Below are 26,184 nucleotides of genomic sequence, written 5' to 3' on the forward strand. Positions count from 1 at the left end.
TGACTTAGAGAATAATGGCAGGGCTGACTAAGATGGAGAACAAAAAGGCAGAGAGAGACAGACTGTGGTGGAAACAGGGAGAGAGAATTAATTCAGGTTTGGACAGACTGAAATCTGAGATGCAAAAACGTATGACAGGTAGATTAAAACTGGGTTTAAGAAGTAAAGTTCACAATCAGGATTATATACAGATGATCCACTGGAGAAAGAAGTAGCAACCCACTCCAATATTCTTGCCTGAGAAATCCCATGGACAGAGGAGCCTGGAGGGCTATAGTCCATGGGGTCGCAAAGAGTTGGACACGACTGAGCATACACACATACACATGTATCTAAGAAATCACATGTACAAAGATGATGACGATACCACTGAGGAAGAGTACAGAAAGAAAAAGATGTGGTCCAGACTCTTTGACAGTGCCCCTACTGAGTGACTGTGCCAAGAAAGAAGAGTTGCAAAGCAATCTACAAAATACTGAACAGAGTATTTGGAAAGATGTTGGGATGCCCTGGAAGACAAGAAAGGGCTATGTTCTAAAAAGAGAACAGTCAATAGTTACATGAAAGTTCAATCATGTGAGGATGAAGGGGCCACTAGCTGGCAACTAGGTCACTGGTGACCCAAGTGAAAGCAGTGTCATTAGAGATGTCATTCCCTCAGCTGGGGTGAATGAAACATTAAGGAAGCAGACAGAAGATTCTTTAAGGAAGGATGGATGTGGCAAGAATAGAGATGAGACAGAAACCCAAGGGGAAGATGAGGTGGTGAGAAGGCTGAATTAGAGATTAAGGGATATCTGAATATGATTCTACTTCATTGAAATTATTTCTCAAATTGTACTTTTCTCAGAATTAAGGTAGGAATAAGGTGGATAAATTAAAGATCTCAGGTTATGAAAACTTTTAAATAAAAAATCAATAAAAATTTCCCAAAGACACATGTTATGTTGCCTAGGCATAGATAAATAAATGTGTATTTTGATTAATGAAAGAAATATTTAATACTCCTTGGAAACTAAAACAGTGTAAAACAGAGATATAAATATTAAAACTAATTATTAGCTTTTAAGACTATGTCCTAAATAGTGGAAAGACAAGAGACTGAGAAACGGAAAACTTAGATCTGAGTCGGTGTCTGACCTTATCAACACAGGCAAACCAGCAACCTATTTGTGATTTAGCTGATTTATACTATAAATCAGGTTGAATTAGATGGCTTTCCAAGATACCTCCAAGTACTAAAATTCTGATCCTCTTACTTTAAACCATACATTTACGTTTTTAAAAAGTCAAATGTCATTATGTCATTAAAGCTAGTGAGACCAAACAGGATAGAGACCACAGCTAATTAGTGCAGCAATGTCTTACTTGGATTGCATGTTGAACCAACTGGACTCTCCCATCTTTGAGGTGAATCAAACTCACCCCCATCTTCTTCAAGATTTCTAAATGCTCAGGGTTAGTGGCCATGAAATCTCTGGCTCTCAGAGGGGGTTTAGCTCCACTCCTCAAACTCTCCTCTCTGCTAAAAGTAATTATAGACAAGGCTTAAAAAACTACAAATCAGAATTTGGAAAAAACATAAGGCAAAATAAAAATAATGTTAGATATTTGTAGAATTTCTAGTTTTAAACTACTGAAAAATGGAATAAATAGTTATTTACCTACATACAACTTAGGCTTTTAATAATTGTTATAGCTTTCAAATATATTTTACAGTTATCAAAAGCTTGTACATTATCTGTAAGGCAGTATTAACAGCATTATAACCATCTGAAGGTACAGAACAGCTTGGCTTGGGGATTTATTACTATTTATTTCCCCCTCAAAAAAAAACCCAGACATTTCCCTCAATATTTGAAAAGCAAAACAATGCTTATATCACTGAATAACATTCACTTAAATTTTCTTTTAATTTTCTAGTAATAGCTTTTCTAATTAACTATTTTGAAGAAAACAAACTCATTAAGGTAAAAATTTTAATTCAGCAACGAAGAATAAGTATCTCATCAAAAAATCAAAACACTATATTTTTCTTATACAGAAACTACAGATAAAAGGAAAAATATTTACTATATAAGCAAGATGTGGAAATATTTGATGAAACTATCATGTGTAAAAATGTGCTGTGGAAGTTACAACTATTATATGCTGTCAAAATTACTTGGTTCATTAACCAAAAGATATACAGCAATTTCCATAATAATAGACATTATTGCTGACTAAACTTTGCTATCTATTCATCAATAATTTTAATTTTAATCCATTAATGTACATACCTCACCTCCTCAATATTTTGGTTCTAAATGAATGTATTCCTGGCTACTCCTCACATTCTCTGTCATTTACCAAGAATTAATTTTGGTACTAACAAATATAAAATAAGACATCTTACACTCTGATGATGCCTCTAGGACAGCTCTTGTCCACCACATTTTTCAAGGGTTCACGGATGCTCTGAGCATATAGTGGATCGTTAGGGAAGAGGATCTGAGTGTTTGGACAAGTCCAGTCAAAGTTACTGTCATCCAGTTCTGTATATTCTGAAGTCTAAAAAGAGAAAAGAATGTTATATAAGTACAAATAATTATTTTACTTAATATTATGTTTGTGCAAAAGAAACATTAAGTGGAATGTAAGTATACACAGGACGCAACATAAGAAAACATCAAAGGTACTTCTTCAACCACACTATATTTATTGAATGGTAGTCATGGATTAGTCTTCACTTAGAAAAACAAAACAAACAGACAGGAGTAAAAAAGAGAATGAGATATTTAATTCAAAAACATAACCTACTGTGTTCTTCTTAGAGACTCTTTGATTTGTAGTAGAGAGCCAAAGAGGTAACAGATGAGCTTCTGTTGTAAAAATGTAATCTTCTATGTCAAAAATAATGTCTTCTTTATCCGCGAATAACAGGTAAAGATATTTAAACATTTCCGCCAAGAAGAAGGAATCCATTCTAAAATAAAAGATTATAGACAAATCTAAGTATGTAAAAATATCCAAATGCCAGCTATCTGAAAGCCACAGAATCAAGGTCAATAAGCCTGTCTACACCAGCATAGACATCCAAAGAAATACAGAATGTATCTATTCCCCAGTGGTAATAATCTTGACTCCAAGCATATTCCAAGGAAGTAAAAAAGACCAGAGGGGCTGCCTACCACACAAGTACACTAAATCTTGTCAATAATGCAGACCAGATTTGCCTACGGGCCTTCTGAGAAAAGAGTTTGGCATTTCTTTGGCATTTCTTCTACAGAGAACCAACATCAGGGAGGTAATGCTGATGAGCTTTACTACTGAGAACCTTGTAAGAATCTTCAATTAATATTAACTGAACTGGATCAAGTAATACAATTTTGATGTAGCTCATTACACAGCCATTTACGTGATAAATAAGAAGGCTTTAAAAGTAATCATTTATGAAAAGTTACATGAAAAAAGTGCAACACAAAATCATATGGACTATGATCATAACTTTGTACTAAATGCTTCTCAAGAAGGGAATATGAAGAAATAAAGGAAATTAAAAACATGTGACTTTACAAATGATTTAATGTTATAATGTTTTAATAAACATTTTAAAGAAAAACTTTAATAAAAAGTGGTAGAAAAAGAGCATAGTTAGATGGAGTTACAGTAACAAGGAATTTAAGTAAACGTGCTACATTCCAAAGCATCTGAGCTTTTAGCAGTTACTAGACAGGCTGCACAGTTTCATAAATCTGGGCAAGCACAATTCCTGGCATACAGTAGGCACTCAATAAATGTTTTCATATGCAAGTTTAAACAGCATTACTAAAGAATGAAATGGAGAAGAAGCTGGACATGGTGGTAAGGATCTAGGGATTTCAGAATAGAAAAGACCTTCCAATGGCTAGCTATGACACCAAGGGGATACTATATAAGGACCATGAGCTCCAGTTTATTCTGAAAGGACATAATACATGCTTAATAGTGGTGTAAAGACCAAATGAGATTCTACAATGTCAACTATCTAGCATAGCACTTGGCATGCATATGAGCTCAAAGATAGAACTATCATAATTTTCCCATATATAAATGATGTTTTATTTTAGAACAACTCATCTATAATGTTTCAAAACTTTTTTGAACATTTTGGATGTTAATCATTATAGAATAGATAAAATACTTCACTGTCAACCGGCAATACACTTATGGTAATTTAACTTTTTCTGGAGGGCTGATAGTTACTATCATGAGCAAATGCTAGTTTGAGAACTGTAAACTAATGTGCAAGATGTTGATTAAAAAAAATTTTTTTTAATTGGTGGGAAATTACAATTTTGCGTTGGTTTCTGCCATAAAATAATGTGAATCAGTCATAATTATATACATACCCTCCCCACCCCCCATCTCATCCCTCTAGGTCATCACAGAGCACAGGGCTAGGCTCCCTGTGTCATTTAGCAACTTCCCACTATCTATTTTACCCATGATAGTGTATATGTGGCAAGATATTGATTTTTGGCAAATTCCACAGATGATTGAGAAACAGATGATTTGTAAATGCTCAGAAAAGCATAGACATGGTAAGATCACTGCAGTATGAGTAGGGTAAAGCTAGTGAGTTTGAGTATTCTATCACATAATCTATTTTGTACTTAAAAACCATAACTATACACATAAATGCAAACACACAGCCATTAAAATTATCTGGAAGACTGTTTATAAAACTGCCAACAGTGATAATCTTAGGGTGGCAAGGAGGAAAGTATTGCAGGAAAATTTTCATATTCTTTTTTGCCGTTTAAATCCTTTAAAGATCATTATTAGAAAGATACAGGTTTTGAAAACTGGGAGGGAGGGCAGGGAGGAGAGACATAGGTGAGCCAGACAATAAGGTAGATCTGCAGGGGAATAAGCAACCAAATGCAGAGTATTAGATGGAAATTTTTACAGCATATTTACCTAAACCCCAAATCACTAAAAACAGTTGTTTAGCTAATACATTTTTAGATGACTGAGATGATATTTAAGCCTTCCTTTGGTCTGCTGCTAAGTCGCTTCAGTCGTGTCCAAGTCTGTGCGACCCCATAGACGGAAGCCCACCAGATTCCCCCATCCCTGGGATTCTCCAGGCAAGAACACTGGAGTGGGTTGCCATTTCCTTCTCCAATGCAAGAAAGTGAAAAGTGAAAGGGAAGTCGCTCAGTCGTGTCCGACTCTTCACGACCCCGTGGACTGCAGCCTACCAGGCTCCTCCGTCCATGGAATTTTCCAGGCAAGAGTACTGGAGAGGGGTGCCATTGCCTTCTCCGTTCCTTTTGGTCTAGATACACACAAAAAAACCTCAACAAAATGAAATTTTGCTGGGATAAGTGTTAAGTCCCAAGTTTACAATTAAAAAAGAAAAAATCAGCTTCTTAAGAGCAGAATAGAGAACACCCATTTGTTAATCCTGGATGTGACATTTTAAGAGACACTCTACAATACAATCAGAATGGGACAAAGGCAACAATAAGAGATCCAGAAATGTCATATAAGGAATATTCAGCAGGAGGAAAAAAAGGATGCTAAATTTTGAAAAAATGGAACTCTGTAGACATAGCAAATCACGTCTTCCTCTGTAACTCCTCCACCTGCTACTTTTCTTTCTACTCTAGCACACATCGGGCTTCCTGCGGCTCCGCAGTAAAGAATCTGCCTGCAACACAGAGACTTGCAGGAGGTGTGGGTTCCCTGGGCCAGGAAGATCCCCTGGAGGAGGAAATGGCAACCCACTTCAGTATTGTTGCCTGCAAAACCCCATGGAGAGGAGCCTGGTAGGCTACATAGGTTCACATAGAGTTGGACACAACTGAGACTTGTGATTCTTTTATACCCACCTTCCTTACTTATTACAAGTCACAGGAGGGCAGGGACTAGTTCTAACTAGTCTTTTCATCCTCTTACCTAAGAGCAGCATCTGGTATATGGTAGACAGTTAATTACTGTTCTTTCAATGAGTTGCCAGCATAGCATATAGTCAAAAGCCTATCTGCCTTGATTAGAATTAATCTAACTAATTCTGAGACCTCGGACAAGTTTCCTAATCTTTCTGTGCCTTGGTTTCTTCATCTATAAAATGACGATAACAGAAATTATACTTCAGAGGGCTGTTGTAAGGATCAAAGGAATTAAACATAGAAAGTGTTTAATTAGAAGAGTGCTTGGAATGTAGGAAGCAGCCAATAAATGTTACAGATAAATACACAAGCCATCTGCTTTCATTTCTTGCTGTTTTCTGTATGCCTGCTTCCAGAAATCTATCCATTTCTTACCAGCTGTGGTCAAGGAAGGAGATCTCAAGTCTAATCAACTATTACCTGAATACTCTGAGAGAAGGACTGAGGGACAACTCTGTGATTAGATGAGTGTTGTGTTTCCCCTGTTCCTAGTTCCTCTGCTGGGAACTCCTTTTACCACTTTCCTTTTTCTAGTCCTGATCCTTCAGGACACGAGATGCTCTAGAAACCTTTAAGTGACTATCGCATTCCACTCTGCATTTCACATCCCTTTAATATGCTCCACAGCACGAACACAATACTTTAAAGCCTGTTTATCTGCCTACCCCAATGATTCAAAGATAGAAAGGACATGTTTGTTTATCTGTAATCTTCAAAAACTAGTATAACTCTGGCACATAAGACATTTTAGTAAATATTTGTGGGATGAACATTTGCTAACCAAATGAACAAATTTTAATGTTCATTTAGACATGTGTTGCTATGTTCTGAACAGTTAAAACAACCAAATCGAATGATCCTGGAATAATTGGAATTTTAGTGACTTTCACATTAACCAGAGCATGCTTTTTGTATCTTGAATGCTCCATGTCATCTACATCTATCCAGCATCCAACAAAATATAACCTGCCAACAATCCTCCACAGCCCTCCAAATCAACAACAGAATAAGAATATACACAGTAACCACCACAATGCTTTTGACTGAACAGGGATCATCATTCAGATCATTCATCATCACCTTGATGATTTCTAACATTTTACATAATAGAAAAAACTATTAACAAAGAAGAAAACTCCAACTTTCCTAATACTCCAAAGACCAAGGTTCTGATATTTAACAATCATTTATTCATCTATTTAAAAATCATTTGAGCACTTACTATATGCCAGTCACTATGGCAAAAACACAACTTTCAAACAATTTAAAATAAGCCTACTTAAGAGAGTTTTTTAAAAAAGTAAGCACAATGAACTAAGATTTACATCTTACAAGGGTATTTGAAGACTTATATTTTCAAATACCCTTGTAAAAGCATTAAGCTTAGGCTACCTAAGAATCATATTTTCGTTGTTAGTTGTTACCCTGTTTCGTTGCTTCAGAGTTACCCTGAGGAAAGGGGAGGTTAGGAATTGTTTTACCTGTCCTCATGACTTCCAGTACGAACATCCTTCATGGCAGCAAATCCGCAAGGCACTCTAGCATATTTATTTAAATTTTCAATAAGTGTTTTCCCTACTTCAAGGTAGTAAGGATCTCCTGTAGCCTATTAAAAAGGAGAATATATGTATACATATACACAGCTTATATAGTACCATATAACCATTCATTTATCAAATATTTATTGAGCACCTGCAGGGTGCCAGGCACTGTATCAGGCACTGGAACACATGTTACGTGGAACCTGGTTCCGAAAATAAGCCATGAATCTGCTTTATGAATTTCTTAAACACACAACTGGAAAGCAGCACAACTGTATATCTTAGGCTTTAAATGAAATTTCTAATGCCCAGAAGGGCTGCCTGACTGAAAGAAGGCAAGAGACACGCTTTAGAAAGCAGCACTAGAATATAAAATTTCTCTTTAATGCAATGTTTAACAAATGTTTTGAAAAGGCATCAAGCTTAGAAGTCAATTCTTGCATCTTTCAATATTTTATGAACTAGATGAATAAGAACCATGATCTATCCAACCATTATAACATTAAATAAGAACTCTGAAAACTCAATACTATTATTATAAGATAGTGAGTTATCCAACAGAGAATAAGGGCTAAATGGCAAAAAGAGAGTTAAATTAGCTTACTTTATACAAGAAGTAGGTGCTTTCTGCAAATTCTGGCCTTAACGGATGTTGAGCCCAATGTACCCTGAAATCTGTGGTAAATGCCTAGACAAAACAACATACATATATTCATAAAAGTGTGATTTAAAAAAATAGTTCTAGAATATATTGCAATATGTAAATTAGATCACAGACAAGTAAAATAGTTAAAATATTGATAACAATCTATGAAATGAAAATTTTCATTGCTTAAAATCACAATTCATTTTTGTGAGGCTATTATGTTTACCAATTAAATAGGATTGCTTTTTTAAATGATCACTTTGGCTATTAGGAAGCTTAGGAAAAACTATGACTCAGTACTGCTACTACACAGGTCCTGATGGCCTACATAATTGTGTTTTCTTTTATTTTCCTTATCACCACTTTTTCCTCTTAATTATTAAGTCCCTCACCCTCCTATTTCTATTTTAGCATATGCACTCTTTTTCTTTTTTTTAAATAAGAATCTCAAATCCTCTGTGGCTTGAAACAAACACTTCAGGAAGCCTTCTGTATTGGTGAGATGCTTAGGTATCTCAAAGAGGGTATGGTCATATACAAATTTGGAAAATTTTTATGGTACATTTCTGGAAAGCCAAAAAGGCATGCTATTAAAATCCTGCAGTACCAAGCTAGCAAGAATATTTATTATTAACATATAAAAACCAGGGAGAACAATTCTTCAACAGCATGAAGAGCCTGAAAAGTACAAAAGTCTCCCTAGCTGGCAGGTATGTGTCAAAGCCAGAATGAGACAATATGCAATGGTATGGATTAGAAAAGGCTGAGAAATACCAATCTGGAATATTTTTTAATATTAAATCAATAAACTGTCAGCATTATCCTAAAGTGGACTTCTCTTAATACGTAAGGAAAAGGAAAAACATATACTGTATAAACTCAAAATATATTAAATAAACTATTTAACCAGGAAAAATAAAAAAGAACCAATCTTGAAAATGACATTTTCCACCTTTAAATTATCAATCTATAGACTGAAGTAGAATTCCAAAGATGATCTGCTTACCTCTGGTAGAAAATTGTGTTTTTTAATCACTTGATATAACATTTCATGAGTTTCAATAGCAGGTCTAATATCTCCCTTTAAGACCTAAAAACCAACGATAACAACAAAATAACCTAGTAAAGCATGAGTTGATGTTATTTGCAATCATTATATACACAGAAAAATCCAGGTTAACACAAATTTGAGTGACTCTGTTTTGATAATTCAGTTTGGAGATCACAAATACACTTAATCATTCTACTTCAGTATTAAGAGAATTAAGAGGTTTTTTTTTTTTTACCTGCAAGCCTGGAAAAAAGGCAAGCAAAGCATCCATCCAAGTCCGAGCATTCAGCATTGGCTTGTGGATATGCACATCAAGTAGCAGAGGTGGCTGGCTTATATACCTCATGATGGCATCATAGTGCTAAAAAAGGTCACAATATGTGTTCATGAAAGTCGATGAGAAAAGATGTACTGTTCTAAATACAGCATATCATTAAACAGCACTGTGAAGAAATGAAACCTGAATTTATATATGAATAAATTTACCAAGGAATTGTTACCTAAACTAATGCATCTCATCGGTGCTGCCACTCTTACGGTCCACTACCTCTGTCTTTTACGGTCTTAAAAATTCTTCTCCCCTTCTTTCATCTTCTCCTAGAATTTCTCAGCCTTGACAACAACAGGTTGAGCTGTCAGAGTCAATGAATGATAACAAACCAACAAAAAAAAATAATATCTGTCCTCATGCAACTCAAGAAACTCTTGTTATAATCTAAAAATGATATATGTAATAGTGTTTCTAAAAGTATTCAACTGATGACTTATCAGGACTTTTACTAGGTTCTCCCCCTAACTCATCTATTATTTGTTAACTATTATTGAGTACCAACTAGATCTTAAAGCACTGTTCTATCATTTCATATGTATTAGTTCATTAATCTTCCCAATAAACAGTACTGGGAAAAAAAATTAAATAAATAATTATCATTCTGTGGATAAGGAATAGAGGAAAATATCTAAGTTACTTGCCCAAAATCACAAAACCAGTGGTACAACCAGGATTTAAACCCAGATAGGACAGCTCCCATACTATATTGTACTATGCCACAATAACGTGAGTAAACTCATGAGAGGGAAAAGAAATGGTAAATTATTTTGAAAAGAATGTGGTGACACAGTTGATGAGTTTACTCTAATTAATTTCAGTTTGATTTAATTATAGACAAAGGCAATCCAATTAGGTTCAATAATCTCCTCCTTCACCCCTAAGAATATGCCTGTGAGTCTGATCCAGACTTAAAGACTTACAGACTTGCTTTTGAAACAAATACTCACTGGTTTGTTCAAGTCTCCAAAGCCCTGATACTTGGCGTGGTCAAGGACCAAGTCAAACTTCCTAACTATTCCAAAAAGAATTAGAATACAAAGGAGAAAGCTAACTAGTAACTAGCTTCAATAAATTCTCTTCCTCGTATAAAAGATCAGGTAAACCTCCTATCTACGTATTTTATTACTTACTGGAAAATCTTGAAAACTTCTGATGACATGTGAAAATAAAAACTGCTTTGCAAACTAGTTTTTGAAATGTACGTAGCTTTTTACCCTGTCCCTGTCCAACATCAGAGAATACTGACCAAAAAACTACTATATATTTAAAAATAATTTTTCAAAGTATCACTCAAATGACTGAATTTCTATCAAAATCTCACAAATTATAAAATGGCTCTAAAATTCATACATAATTGGAACAACTTACTGTATTAAATCTTTCCAGAAAGCTGTCATCTCCAAGCAAGACATAGGCTTTCAACAGGTACTCATAATATGAATCAATCCCTGCTCCAACTCCACTATCTATGGAAAATACATATAAATGTGATTTTTTATTAAACAAGTCTTTAAAATTCTTTACAGAGTATAAGGTACTAACACACTAAGAATGAAAAATTAGTCTAAATATGAAACTGTCAAAAGTAAAAATTATACATTATAGAAACATTAACCCTACTATATGCCTAATAGGTTCCTTTACTGATAATAGTTTATATGTTTTAAAAAAATTCTTGCTTTGTAAAACTGGCTACAGGAGAAGTCTTATTTAAAAGCCAGAGATACCAGTTTTAAGAATATTTTTAAAGCTGATTTTCTAATGAGGAACTTCAAAGAGGAAGCACTAGAGGGTATTATAATGCAATTTAACTGGATCCTTTATCAGTTAGCCATCAATCTTTAGTTATAACAGATATGAAAACAACACTGCTGCTGTTTGGAGGTGACAGTTACATTGCTGAAGCTAGATAATGGCTTTTTCCTGCAAGATCATCACAGAAGACCAAAAAAAGAAAATAACAAGAAGAAAACTGTATGAACTTGGTGGGTTATGGAGAGGGGAGGGACTTAGTTCTGGAGCAGAAGGCAGCCAGACATAGCTATAGAAGGAAAACTATAGAAAGCTATAGAAAACCTGCTGGAATTTTGCTCTGGTTTCTCTCTTACCACTGCCTTAAGATAGCACGTCTCCTCCCAACCCTGCTACAACTCAGACATAGGCTCTAGGTAGCCTCAGGAATAAAATCAGGGCAGCACAGAAGTCCTATGTAAGGAACTGAAATAAAAAAGAGATGGGAAGTAATTTTAGATACTCTCTTCCCAACCTTTTCTCCTTCAAACTCTTAAGGGTAGTGAATGACAATCTAAGCTATAATTACAATTATAATCTTAGAAATCCCTATAACCAGGGCATACTCCAGGCTAATCAAATCATTATTTCTAGGAGTCCAGGCACTGGTATTTTTTAAAACTTCTTAGATTCCATCCCTATGATAACTAGGGCTGATAGGAATTGGAATCTTTCCCACAAAGTAGGTGACAAGTCAACATGAACTTATAGAACAAAAACATTTAAGATGCATGACTTTTAAAAAATAAGAAAGTACTGGAGTAAGAGTTTATCAGAGGTACAAATATTAAAACAGGCAAACCAAGATTTAAAATTAGTCTAATAAACACATTAAAGAGACAGGAAAAAGATTAGCAATACAAAACAAGAAACTTTTAACTGAGAAGAAATTATAGAATAAAAACATTCCATAATGGATAGGATACACAGCATCTAGGATATAGCTGAGGAACAAATCAGCAAACCCAGAAGACTACATGTAATAACAAGAACTGCAAAAACAGATGAAAATGAAAGAGATAAAATATCTTTAAAAAAATCAAATTTCAGCAATGAAAAACACAGATTTTAAATTGAAAGGGCCCCAGAATACCAAAAGGAGAAATAAAGAAAATTCTACACCTAAAATTATTGTTACATTTCCAGAAACTTCTCTGCCTTTGTTACTGTTAATTTTCTGGAGAAAAAGCAGATCACAAATAAGAACATAAAAATCAGAATAACAGGTTTTTTTTAAAAATTCAAGAAGACAATGGCTTCCCTTTGACAAGGGAACCCGCTTGCCAATGCATGAGGCACGCATTTGATCCCTAGGTTGAGAAAATCCGCTGGAGAAGGAAATGGCAACCCACTCCAGTATTCTTGCCTGGGAAATCCTAAGCCTAAGGACAGAGGAGCCTGGTAGGCTACAGTCCAGGGGGTTGCAAAAGAGCTGGACACGACTTAGCGGCTAAACAACAAGAAGACAATAGAGTTGTATTTTCAAAGATTTGAAAAGAAAGAACTTGAACAGAAGATTATTTACAGCCAAACTTTCTCAAATATGAAATCATAATAAAATTACTGTTGGGCATCTAAGGCCTCAGAAGCTATTAACAGCTACTGAAGATCAGTAGCTGATCTGGGATAAATATTTATACAAGAAGAAAGGCAAAACTAAGAGATATTGCAAGAAATATACGAAGTACAAGTGACAAAATACCTTGTTAGAGTTGAATACTTTTAATGAAAGAGGGAGGAGGGGCAGCACTAAGACCAAAAGAAAAAAGAGAAAACATTCACAACCAAAAAGAACTAAATATCTACATAATACTAAGAGTGGATGAGGGCTGGAACCGAGGGAGACAAAACAATGGCAGAGCAGGCTGAAGTTCCTGTCTCACTAGGAGGTAAATACAGGCTTCAATTAAAAACAAAAGGGTTAAAAGGAACCAGAAATGGTGAGACACACTGAAATAATAATTAACATAGTATAAATAAATCCAAATATATTAAAAATGCCAATAAACATAAATGAACTAAATTCACCAATTAAAAGACAAAGACTGACAAAAGGATTTTTTAAATCTATAAATTTTACAGGAGTAACACTTATAGCATGAGCATCTGCAAAGATTGAAAGTAAAAGAGCAGGAAAAGGCCCATTAAGGAAATATCAAGGAAAATAAAGCTGACATAGCTGTATTACTAACAGACTAAAAAGACTTTAACAGAGTATTATTAGAGATGATCACTACATAATGATGAAAGGTTCAACTATGAAGAGAGAGCGATTTTAAATTAATGCAGCCAACAAAATATATAAAGCAAAAAATACAACTACAGGGAGATACTAATAGGTGCACATTGTCAGAAATTTTATCAACCTTCCTTAATACATCAAGCAAACAAAATTAGCAAGGAACTGCACAACATTATTTACTCAGAAAATTGACATATATAGAAATTTATATCCAACAATTAGAAAATACACATTTTTTTCTTAAGCACAAGTGAAAGCTGACCATGTTCTAGGCCAAAAGAAAACCTTAATAAATTTCAAAGGATAGATACCACATAGATCATAAGTATCATATAAGTATCAATATTAATTTTTTAAAAGAACAAGTAATTGAGTAGAAAATAGACAAAAATTTAAGAATATCCACATTTTTTTAAAAAAGGAAACACATAGCCAATAAATATGAGGCCATGTTCAACATCATCAGTGTTCAAAGAAATATAAATCAAGTCACCATGGGAAATCATCTACACACTCATTTGATTGGCAAATCTTTGAGTGTGACAATACAAAGTGCTGGAGAGGATGCTGATCCACAGGATCTCATCTATGTTGCTGGTGAAAGTATAAAGTGGTGTAAAGTGGAAACAACTTTAGCAGACAATCTGACATATCTCCTATCACTGAACTTTAACTTAGTCTATGATCTAAAAATTCTACCTAGATATACAGACAAGAGAAACTTAAAAAAAAAAAAAAAAGAGAAACTTACACATATACAATAGAAGAAACACAAAAATACTCAGCACTAGGGTTCACAAGAGTAAAATCCTAGAAACAACCTAAAGGCCTACAAATCCATGGTTTATTCACACAGTAAAGTATTATGCAGCAGTCAAAACAGAATGAACTATATCATGCAACAATGTGCAAGAATTTTAGTAATATAATTTTAGGTGAAAAGTCTCAAAAGGTCTCATGTGACATGATACCCTTTTATAAGTTAAAAATAAAACAAAAATATGTACATCAAGGAATACATGTGGACACATACAAATGTATAAAAGGAAAGCAAGGGATTGAGCAATACAAGATCAGAATGATGGGTATTTCAGTTAGAGGCAGACATATGGGATTATAAAGGTATGAGATTACAAAGGCATGGAGAGTTGAGGACCATAAGCAGAAGTAGTATATTGTCAAGTTAGCTATTTTTATAACGGATGGCCGGTCTATTTGTGAGTACTTAATATATTATTAAAAATGAACTAAATAAAATGAGCCATGCATGGACCAATGATGAGAGTGAATTAAGAAAAGAAACTGCAAAATTCTGAAGCCAAGATTAAGATCAGTTTCAGGAAAGGACCATTTAGATAACACTTTGAAAAAAATTTTCAGACAGTATTGAATAGAGGCAATAATTTTAATATGTTCAAATTAATATTTATATTTCATTTATTTAAATATAGGCAATTATTTTTTATTTTATACATAAGTTTTTAGAAACAGAGAAATGTATAAATAAGATAAACAAATCTCATTAGTAACAGTCCAGTGTATTTCCATTTGTTTATGCCTGTATTATAGAGTTGTCTTATAAAGATCATATTTTTATATGATTCTACATCCTGTTTATTCATAAAACATTGTTATATGTTTTGTCTCCTGATCCAATTCAATTTAATAACTTACTACTCCAACACTGATGTAAAATAATTCTCAATACTGATGCTACTCTTCACTGATGATCACTCAGACTGTTTCCAAGTTTTCCACCACTACAAATAATTTTATGTGATAAACATCTTTGGGAACAAATGATTTTCTACCTTTCATACTGTTTCCTCAGGCAGATTCCCAAAAGTGAAATTTTTAATTAAAGGAATTAAAATCACATTAGTGAGCATTTGCTTCATGGTAAGCGTAGCATATGCCAGGCACTGTTCTAAGTGCTTGTGCTTGTGTGTGTGTGCGTGCACTCAGTTGCGTCCGACTCTTTGTGACCCTATGGCCTGTAGCCCAGCAGGCTCCTCCATCCATGGGATTTCCCAGGCAAGAATACTGAAGTGAAGTGAGTCGTGTCCGGCTCTTTGCGACCCCGTGGACTGTAACCTACCAGGCTTCTCCGTCCATGGGATTCTCCAGGCAAGAATACTGGAGTGGGAAATACCATTTCCTTCTCAAGGGTATCTTCCTGAACCAGGGATTGAACCCGGGTCTCCCACAATGGAGGCAGACGCTTTAACCTCTGAGCCTATTCCACTCCAGGGGATCTTCCCGAGATTAACTCATTTAATCGTAATAACTCTAACTGACCACTGTACTGCAGAAACACAACACTGTAAATCAACTATACAATAAATATTTTGCTCCAATAAAAATTATTAAAAAAACACAAAAAAACAAAAATCAACACAACCAAATCATAATAACTCTATGAAGTAAGTACTATTATTCTCATTCTCACAGATACAGAGGCACATAAAGGTTAAATATTTTGCCCAAGATCACATGACTTGAATTCCAAAAATATGGCTCCAGGGTCTACGCTCTTAGCTACCATGCTATACACAATTTCTGGTGGTAGGGAAAAAGAAAGATTGACGATAGTATTATTAAACATAGATTTCCACTTAATTACACTCTGATGTGAGATGGTTAAGGTATTCTGTTCCTCTGGTTCTCAAAGAAATTAGTTCTATTGTTTCATCTATAATGCTATAAGGTATGAAATAGGATATTAAGCTATCTGAAATAAGTGTGCTATTATTTGGCACCAAGGAAGAAAATTTGGCTACATTTCTTAAAATTCCAGCAATCTTGTGAGAAATTATGCTTTATACTGTCATAAAGACTATTTTAACAAATAAAAATCCTTTATTTCCCAACCATTTTTAGAATGTGAAGGCTTAATTTGAAAAGTCCAACTTACATACCTTTTCGTACCCAGTCTCCAGTATGAATATTTATAGTCACACCCACTAAATTACTACTTCTCTGTCTTTTCTCCCAGAGAAAATCAAGAGCTTTTCTTGCATATTCCTGCAATAAAAAAAGAAAAGCATACTTGAGGAATTGCATATCTGCCAAACAAAAATCAAAGGCCCATAGTATACTTTTAGGATTAAGTAAATTCCAAAGATGATCACTTATACATTAAATTTCTTTACAAGTCAAAAATACTGGCTCTTTCAGCTAACTGAGTCTAGTTGGAAAGAATGACTCTAAAAATGCTATTTAGTGCCAATGATCTCACTTTGAGACCATCCTTGTTCATCTACTCGTAGTATAGGTCCACACTTACACACAAGAATTATTGAAATAAAAACAGTTGGCATATATGAAAATAATTTCTATCTTTTAATACAAAGTGAAAATCTCCTTAAATACTCTTATTCACAAAACTGAAAAAGAATTTCAAAATTAGCATGCCATCTCTGAAACAGAATAGGCACTTCAAATCCTACATTTTAAATAGCAGGCAACTTCGTTAGTGAAGAGTAAGTAAAGCAACTAGCATTCATTTAACAGTACCAAAATTACAACCTTATAATACCATTTTTCTCTTCTTTTTTCATTTATTATTATCCACTGGACACTAAATTATTTCTGATTAAATTCTTGGCTTTGGATGAAAAGATGTTAAAAAAACAAAAGCAAAGAACATGTACAAAAGAATTAAGTTAAAATTAATTTCAGAGCGTGAATGTACTCAGCATTGCAGAAGTACTTCTATAAAAGAAATCATTAAACCAATTTGTCACTCTGCAGATTTAAGAACAGGGTATAAAATAGTTTTCATTCTTGACTCAATCTATTTATACTGAATTTTTAAAACAAAGCAGATTGCAACTTTACTTAATCATGTAATTTCAGAGCTGAAAAAATTTCATCAAGATTACATTTCCCTATTACTATTTTATAGCTAAAGAAACAGGACCAGTGAAATCAACAATTTAGTGAAAGTTTAAAACTAGACTACAGGACAGCTATTAATGATATGAGAATTCAGATCTCTTCATATACATCAGACCAAAGGTCAACAGACTTTTTCTGACAGGGGCCAGACAAGCATTATGGGTTAGACAGTCATTGTCACAATTACTCAACTCAGTCACTGTAGCACAAATACAGCCATAGACAAAAACCAATAGATGAGCTGGCTCCGTTACAATAAAACTTTGTTTTGAAAACCAGGCAGTGGCTTGTTTTGGCCTCAGACTGCAGTTTACCAGACATGTATTAGTTTGAGTCTCTGTCAACTGCATGAGGTTGCTTCTTCCATAATAAATCACATTCAAGAAGTTAAAGAAAAAGCATGGTTTTAAAATATAAAATAACTCAGTGGAAAGAGGCTGGGCTTTGAATTCAGAAAGTAATGGATTCTAATTCTGGTTCCACTCCTTCACCCACTAGTCAAGCATCTTGAGCCTCACTTTCCTCAAGTGTAAATGCATCTCAGAGTTTATAGGTCAAATTAAATTAGAAAGGATGTAAAGAATGACATTTTTTTAAATGAAGGAAAAATATTACCCAGCAAGTTAAAGAATAAAAATTAAACAAAATAAGATTAACCTGTTCTTAAGATACTTTGAACATACATCCACACAAAGACCATTAAACTTGTTTTACGTTTGGTGGTTTAGTCGCTAAGTCGTGTCCGACTCCTGTGACCCCTTGGACGGTAGCCTGCCAGGCTCCTCTGTCCATGGGATTTTCCAGGCAAAAGTAATGGAGTGGACTGCCATTTCCTTCTCCAAGGGATCTTCTCGACCCACGAATCGAACCCAGGTCTCCTGCATTGCAGACAAATTCTTTACCAACTGAGCTATGAGGGATGCCCTGGTTTATGTATACTCAGACCCAACGTCTCTAAATGCCAGTATTATACAGTTCCTATTTCTGCTTATTCTATGTACACCATTTGCTGAATCTGAAATAATTCTAAGTCATATGTCTGAACACAGGCTGTTACTATTGCACTCCAATGACATGGTTAAACAATTAGCTAAAATAAAAAAGTGTGAGACATAGCTAGTTCACAACAAACTATTTGGAGGCTATTAAGTCTTTGGATAATGAACGATATTTCCACTGAAGTAAACAAACTTACAGATAAGACTCTCAATGAAGGAAAGTGCAAAAATTTCACTATGTTTTAGATTAGTGAAGTTTTCAGAAATGCAATAGACCACACAGAAGTCTAACAATAAAACAAAGCAACACAGTATTTCATACAAGACATCTTTAACATCAAATTTCATATAAGTAATACAGCTAAGGCATTTTCTAAGAATAAAACTAAAAAGTTAAAATTTGTGAACAAAAGTTGTACTTAATTGTGCTTTTGACAATTTAAAACTATGTGCTGTAATTTAGACAAAATGTTCACTAAAATAACAGAAATCCTCCAATTGATTCTCTTAATACTTGATCAATGAAGAAAAGCTAGTAGTTATTTATGCCCAATACCCAGGAGAGCAAACTATGAAAAGCAAACCTCAAATATCGTTGCTCCTGTGAATCGACTTAGAGCAGCAAACTCAAGGATCAAGGTGCCTGCACAAGCTGTACAGGTATCAGTCTCAGTACCTGTCCGAGCTTCTGGTTTTCTGATACCAAACTTCAAATTGATCTAAAATCAGAAGATTATCATTAGTGATTATCAAGAAACAATGATTTCTGGATAAGAAACCATTTCTCAATTGAGACTCTAATCAGATCATGAGAATAACTGATAAAATAACACTGAAATTTTATCTGCTGATCTTTGTGACTTTCCAATTAGCATCTAGGGAAGTACATTCTAAGCACATACTATTCATAGGATAAGTAAGTTTTCACTTGACTTCTTCTTCAAGGATATTAAAATTCAGTATCAATATAATAATTATACAAAGCAAACACCTGCTATAACAATCGTGTTCTCTGGACAGTTTGAACTAGTCAGTGCCAAATTAGGAAACTATTCCAGTCCTAAAAGAAACTGAGGTTTAACTGAGAATCTGTGGAAAAGTATTAGTCTTTCATAGAGAAAAAACTAAGTATAGTATATATTTAAAAGAAAATTAAACTTTTATTCACAGGTTTTAAAATTCTGAAATATAGAGTATGTTACCTTGCTAACAGACTAACAAATAACGCAAAGAAAAATGTTTCAACCAGCCAAATACCACCACAATATAAACTTGAACCAAGCTGACCAGAAATAAGCTCTAGGGTTTTATGCGGGTATAAAAAAATAACCATTAACTGTTCAAGAGCATTTCTGTCCAGCAAATACTTCTATGTTAAAACCATTGTTGCAAATATTATCAATTATGTATTCATATCCAAGAGAGGTTGATTGTACTAATTTTCATAAGCAAAAGCAGTATTTACTAAGTATACTTAAGAAGGATGGGAAGGTAGTTATTTTCTACCTATAGTCCTCTTCTAAAAAAATAATTTTTAAAATTATATTGATACTTCTGAGGATAAGTAAGTAATATGACTGTTTGTTTTATGATAATGACCTTAGTAGCTTCTGTTTCAATTTCTTATCTGCTTCTCATGTTATGACAAAAGTGAAGAACTGCTAGATTCTTCACAATTCAGCACCTCCATTTATAATAAAAACTAAAAATATTTACTAAAAGTAAATTCAATTAACAACATTTAGATGGTTTAAAACAATTTTTATTTCAATTTTAATATTCTAAGGAAACAAAAAGATTAATAAGAAAGTTTAAGCCACACTAATAAGCAAAGAGATTTCAAATTTTAAACCACACAAGCAAAAGAAATTTCAAATTAGAACATGTTTCCAGTTTTTCCTCATTAAATTGGCTAAAAGTGAAACTGAAAGTCGTGTCCGGCTCTTTGCAACACCATAGACTATACAGTCCATGAAATTCTTCAGTCAGGAATACTGGAGTAGGTTGCCATGCCCTCCCCTCCAGGGGATCTTCCCAACCCAGGTTTCGAACCCAGGTCTTCCGCACTGGAGGCGGATTCTTTACCAGCTAAGCCACAAGGGAAGCCTAAGAATACTGGAGTGGGTAGCCTACCCCTTCTCCAGCGGATCTTCCCGACCCAGGAATCGAACCGGGACCTCCTGCATTACAGGAGGATTCTTTACCAGCTGAGCTATCAGGGAAGCACAAATTGGCTGAAGAGAGATAATACACAGTGTGGGCAGCAGTATGACCCATGCAATTTTACATAACATAGGAAGTGTAAAGTAGAACCTTTCTGAAGAACAACTGGTCAATAAGCACACAAAGCCTTAAAAAGCATCCCCTATTTTATGGCTTTTTTGTTTTTTTTTTTCCTAGTAATTTATCCTTAGGAAGAAATAAGTAAGAAAGATGTGTATAAGGATATTCACAGACGAGCTATTTAAAGGTATCACAGACTAGACAGAAATTTAAATACGAAATTCAATACTAGTCTGTTTCTTAAACAAAAACAATAAAAATGATGTCTTCATGGATCCACGAAATCAATGGGTAAACGAATGGGCTGTGACCTCCAGTTTGAAAAGCATATAATATCACGCTGGATCTCCAGAGATTTCTTGATGGAGGAAATGAGCCTTATTTATATTGGTAGAGAAGTTATTATGGCAAGCCTAAAGGTTTGGAAATGACAAACAAAACCAAAAACTCCCTGCTGCTGCTGCTAAGTCGTGTCAGTCATGTCCGACTCTGTGCAACCCCACAGACGGCAGCCCACCAGGCTCCTCTGTCCCTGGGATTCTCCAGGCAAGAATGGGTTGCCATTTCCTTCTCCAATACATGAAAGTGAAAAGTGAAAGTGAAGTCGCTCAGTCATGACCGACTTTTCGCGACCCCATGGACTGTAGCCTACCAGGCTTCTCCGTCCATGGGGTTTCCCAGGCAAGAGTACTGGAGTGGGGTGCCATTGCCTTCTCCAAAAAACTCCCTAGGTGTTTTGAAAAACACAAACAGATTATTTTGTCTGAAACAGAACATACATTTCACTGGGGTACGGGTATGAAAGAACCTCAGAAAGTCGATTGCCAAACCAGAAAGAAACCTGGACGTTAAAGAATATTCAGTACAAAAGGCAGAGTCAGTAAATTTCTGAGGGCAATTTGATAAAAATCATGCTTTAGTAAGATTAATTTTTAAGTCTCTGAAGCAAAAACTAGAGAGAAAAGAGTAAAATATACATTTATAATAGTTTATGAATACAATTATATTAGTTTCAACAATAAAGCAACGGTAAGAAATAAAATAAACAGAGCTTGGTAACTGCTGAGATGTCTGGCCCAGGTAAGAAGGAAAGAGTAATACCGTTATTAATAATAAAGAATGCAATATATTAGGGGAGAGTTCTTCCCATCTTCAATAGCTCCTTTCCCTCTGCCTTAAATATAAAATTTTCTTGGGCAGGGGTGGGGGGGTAGGGATAACTCCTAGGACTTCCCTGGTGGTCTAGTGGTTAAGAATCGACCTTGCAATTGCAATGCAGGGAACAAGGGTTCAATCTGTGGTTGAGGAACCCATGCTGCGGGGCAACTAAGCCTGCAAGCTGTAACTACTGAGTTCTCCGGCCACAACTAAAGAGAAGCCAACCTGCCACACCGAAGAGCCCATGGACTGCAATCAAAGACCCAACACAGCCAAATAAATAATAATAATAATAAAAGCTCCCTCAACTGACTCTGCTTGTGCTGCCAACTCTCCTTAACTACAAACACAGAGGAAATCTTAAAATGAATGTCCCTATTCTTTCACCTACGTCGAATCCTTCTTCCCCTTTATTCTGCCACATTACACCCTTCAAGGCTCTGTTTACCCCTAATTATCCTAATGTTTGCTGGAACGTCTCCTTCTGAAACTCTTTTTTTAGTATTTTTAATACCATACGCTACGTTGGGGTTCTCCTCCTAAGTCTCCGCACAACCTCCTTTTCACTGCTGTACTTCCTCATTCCCCTCTGTCCTGTATTCTCTCAATACCCTCTCCTCTGGAGAGTGAACACCTACTCTACTGCTTCCACCACATAATCTGCACGAATAATTCTGGGCCCAAATTCTAGTCTGGCATTGGTTTCTTCCTTCTGCATCATAACCTTATGCAATGACGCAAAAAGTTTTAACGAATCTAAATTCTCACACCATTCAAATGCAAATTCACCAAAATGTTCATATAAATTTGTTACGGAGCTTGATGCAACTTTTTTTCCAGCCTCAAGCAGGTAAGCAACAATGGCTGGATCACAAAAATTGATTCCTTCAAAACCGCAAAGAAGTATACAAAGGCTGCCACATTTTTCAGAATTACTTACTCTTGGATAAGGAAGGCCACTGGTAGTATTGAAAGCTGGTAAAAGTTTGTAGCCCAATTGCTTTGCCATTTGGAGAAGCTCATCATTGTACCACTGCATGTACTCGCCTTTTTCTTTCAGCATGATTGCCAGCGAGTGTCCACCCAAAAGACCCCTACAACCAGAGAGATGAAACATTAGTCACGTTGTACACATACTTACACATCATCACCTAAACAGATGTGAGTATCTTGCTACCAACAATTTAGAGTAAGGAACAATCACAGAAGAACACAATTTCCTAACTCTGGCTACTCAGCTTGTGGCAAACCATTTTAAAAACCATTATTAAATCGCGGCCAGTACGAAAAAAAAAAAAAAAGAATCAAATGTTGTAACTGTTGTAAAAGGTTTGGCCCTTGGAGAAGGGAATGGCAACCCACTCCAGTGTTCTTGTCTGGAAAATCCCACGGAGGGAGGAGCCTGGTGGGCTACAGTCCACGGGGTTGCAAAGGGGTCAGACACGTCTGAGCAACTGAACGACAATGACGAAAGGGTTTGGCATTCTTAAATACCGTACATTTTTTTAAAAAACAACCTAGAAATCATTTATCTTTAATAAGTTTATCACATTTGATTTTAACAAATTTTAAATTTAATTATAGCACCATGAAATCTCTTGACTTTTAGTATAACATTAACAAAAATTCCCCACTCTTTATTAAATGTAATAGATTAATAAACTGTGAAAAGCTAAAAAACTATTTTTAAAATTTAACTGATGAATAGACTCACTTTGCCTGTGTAACAAAAGGAAATGAGTTACAGTAACACAAAAATAATCATTAAATATAAAAACGTAATCATGTTGAAACGTGAATTAATAAATCCTGTACTTCCTGTGTTCCAAGAATATTTCAAACTGTTAGTCCAAAGGTAATCCTATAAATTCAGTTTGGCTTGAAAAAGTGCTAAGGTTAGTAAAACAGATAAGCTGACAAAAAAAAAACTGTGATGTAGCTAATATGCAAATACTTGACCTGTTGTCAGTCTTTTTGTAACAACATACAAGGATTACCTTTGATTTGAGTCTGCAACTATTTCCAAAGCTTGTTGCTGACCGTGCCTCACATATAGCAGGGTCATTCCGCAGTCTCTGTGTTTTACAGTATCACACCTTTTATTTTTTAAACATAAGAAATTTCTTGCTTTATTACCACCAAGAAATAAAGAGTATACCCTTATTCTTCTGTTATTAAAATCAGAGTTTAGTATCTCACATACTTACCCAAGAACTCTGATGTTTGTTTCAAAGACTGATACAACTACATCATTATCCAAGTTAACATCTCTTAAAACTTTTCTCACTGCATCTTCAAATTCTTTAGTTTTATTTAATACCTAGGAGAAGAAAATTATTGAAAGTAAAGTTATTTTCAATCAAGACCTAGAGTAATATCCTCAGAATGAGCTACTAATAGCAAGTTAATACCTTAAGATTATAAAAAATAACACAGAAAGAATGTTTCCCTTAAGCATATTATAAAAATGTGATTACTATCTAAAACTGAAAAAGATTAAATACCTATTTATATTGCAAGGAATCTTTTTTTTTTTTTTGACTATAATTCTTTTTTTTTAATTTTTTATTTATTTTTTTTTAATTTTAAAATCTTTAATTCTTACATGCGTATACTTCTTTTTTTTAGACAAACTGAAAAATCATTAGGACTTTAAAACAATCATCATCAGAACTGTTAGCTGGTGTGTATAACCCATGACCTAGAGCTGCAAGAGGTAAACTCTACTGGGATTTGGTTCCCCAGTCAAACAACACAAAACCCACCCTATTCGTCAAATATCATTTTAAAACTTGCTTAGTCTCAGAAGAAAGCACATCCTCCAGGGAATGATCAATTGATCCTAAACCATACAATGCTTGCCATCTTCACCCCTTGGACATCAAGGCCCCTAACTGAGGAGGCAGTGCAATGTTGGGCTAAAGAACAAGCTCTGATTTGAATTCTGGTTCCTTAGTCTCATCTCTGAGCCTGTTCTTTCATCTACAAAAAGAGGAAATACCTATCCTCAGAGGTTTATTTTCCTAAATGAGGTAATGCATGTAAAGTACTTTTAGTAGAGTCCCTGACTTAGTAAGTGCTTGATACCATTACTATCTATTATTACCATTATTACCATGAGGGTCTATAATCCTGACGAAGCTAAGACCTCCGGATGCTTGCAATGAGTTCCAGAAGAGGCTCACTGTCACTGTGACAGTGTGTCGATTTTTCAGTCTAAATTAAGGTTGCACAAGTAGATGTTATTTAGATCTCAGGTCCATTAAAAGTAGTTTTCCTTTGCTTGACTGTTTAATCTTTTTGTTTGATAGTATTTTATAGTGTTTTCTCATCTGATACGTCACTAAAAATCCTAATCTAGGGACTTCCCTGGTGGTCCAGAGGTTAAGAATCTGCCTGCGAATGTAGGGTTGATCCCTGATCTGGGAAGATCCCACATGCCAAGGAGCAACTAAACTGATGCACCCCAACTACTAAGCCAGTGTTCAAGTGTCCAGGAGCCACAACCAATGAGCTGTTTCCCCCCAACCACTGCAGCCCAAGAGCTTAAAGTCTGCACTCTGCAATAAGAGAAGGCACAGCAATGAGAAGTCTGTGCCCCGCAACAAAGAGTAGCCCCGACTCGCCGCAACTAAAGCAGAGAAAGCTCGTGCACAGCAATGAAAACCTAGCACAGCCAAAAGGAAATAAAAATTTTTTTAATTCTAATTTAGGCATAAAACATAAGAGTGTGATTAAAGTTTAAGTAAAATTTAGGGTAAGCCTTGAGTATAATATAAAACCTGATTTTAAATTGAGTGCTTTTCTTTCTCAGTCTCAAAGTCCATGTAAATTCTGAAGCTGCAAATGTGAATGTACAAAGACCTGGATCACTTCTGCGAGACACAACTGTTCTACTCACTCCTCACACACACACACATCTTTTTAATATAATTCTGTTCATCTTATTCTTTCAAAGTCTATCTCCTGAGAATTTCTCCCAAGAACAGTACCTATACTATCTGTTTCAAAGAAGAATAAAAATGAGTTTTGTCCACAATTAGCTAAAAATTCATTCTAACAGCTCCATTAGTTGACAGGTTTCTTAAGCTCCTAATTGATAACAAAGAACAAATTCAGGTCTCTTCCCTTCCCCCCTTTAATTTGCTCAGTATCTGTAGATTTCATGGTAACGTTGACTTTAGTGGTAAATTTAAAGTTTTAGTGTTTGATTTCATTACAGTCAATAGAAACTAGATGTCTAGAATTATGAACCAGAGTTTAAACTGAAAGATCAAACTCTGACAACAGAAGCTCTACTTCACATATTATGGTATGACCAAAAT

General features: G+C 34.9%; 1 protein-coding gene across 8 annotated transcripts in view; it reads right to left on the minus strand.

The window, feature by feature from the left end:
- The window catches only part of EDEM3 (ER degradation enhancing alpha-mannosidase like protein 3), a 69,239-nt gene that overhangs the window by 19,365 nt on the left and 23,690 nt on the right, over positions 1-26,184 (minus strand). For 3 of the 8 annotated variants that reach the window (XM_018060712.1, XM_018060711.1, XM_018060714.1), the window contains exons 5-16: positions 24,067-24,179; positions 22,800-22,953; positions 19,003-19,137; positions 16,439-16,544; positions 10,856-10,953; positions 9,392-9,517; positions 9,112-9,195; positions 8,064-8,147; positions 7,400-7,524; positions 2,800-2,965; positions 2,396-2,550; positions 1,369-1,525 (exon numbers count right to left, since the gene is read on the minus strand). In XM_018060712.1, coding sequence (XP_017916201.1) covers positions 1,369-1,525; positions 2,396-2,550; positions 2,800-2,965; positions 7,400-7,524; positions 8,064-8,147; positions 9,112-9,195; positions 9,392-9,517; positions 10,856-10,953; positions 16,439-16,544; positions 19,003-19,137; positions 22,800-22,953; positions 24,067-24,179 — 1,503 coding nt within the window. The remainder of the gene's footprint in view (positions 1-1,368; positions 1,526-2,395; positions 2,551-2,799; positions 2,966-7,399; positions 7,525-8,063; positions 8,148-9,111; positions 9,196-9,391; positions 9,518-10,855; positions 10,954-16,438; positions 16,545-19,002; positions 19,138-22,799; positions 22,954-24,066; positions 24,180-26,184) is intronic. The other 5 variants (XM_018060718.1, XM_018060716.1, XM_018060715.1 and 2 more) reach the window with 3 other exon arrangements.

The sequence above is a fragment of the Capra hircus genome, chromosome 16 (assembly GCF_001704415.2).
Source record: "Capra hircus breed San Clemente chromosome 16, ASM170441v1, whole genome shotgun sequence".
Taxonomy (NCBI): Eukaryota; Metazoa; Chordata; class Mammalia; order Artiodactyla; family Bovidae; genus Capra; species Capra hircus.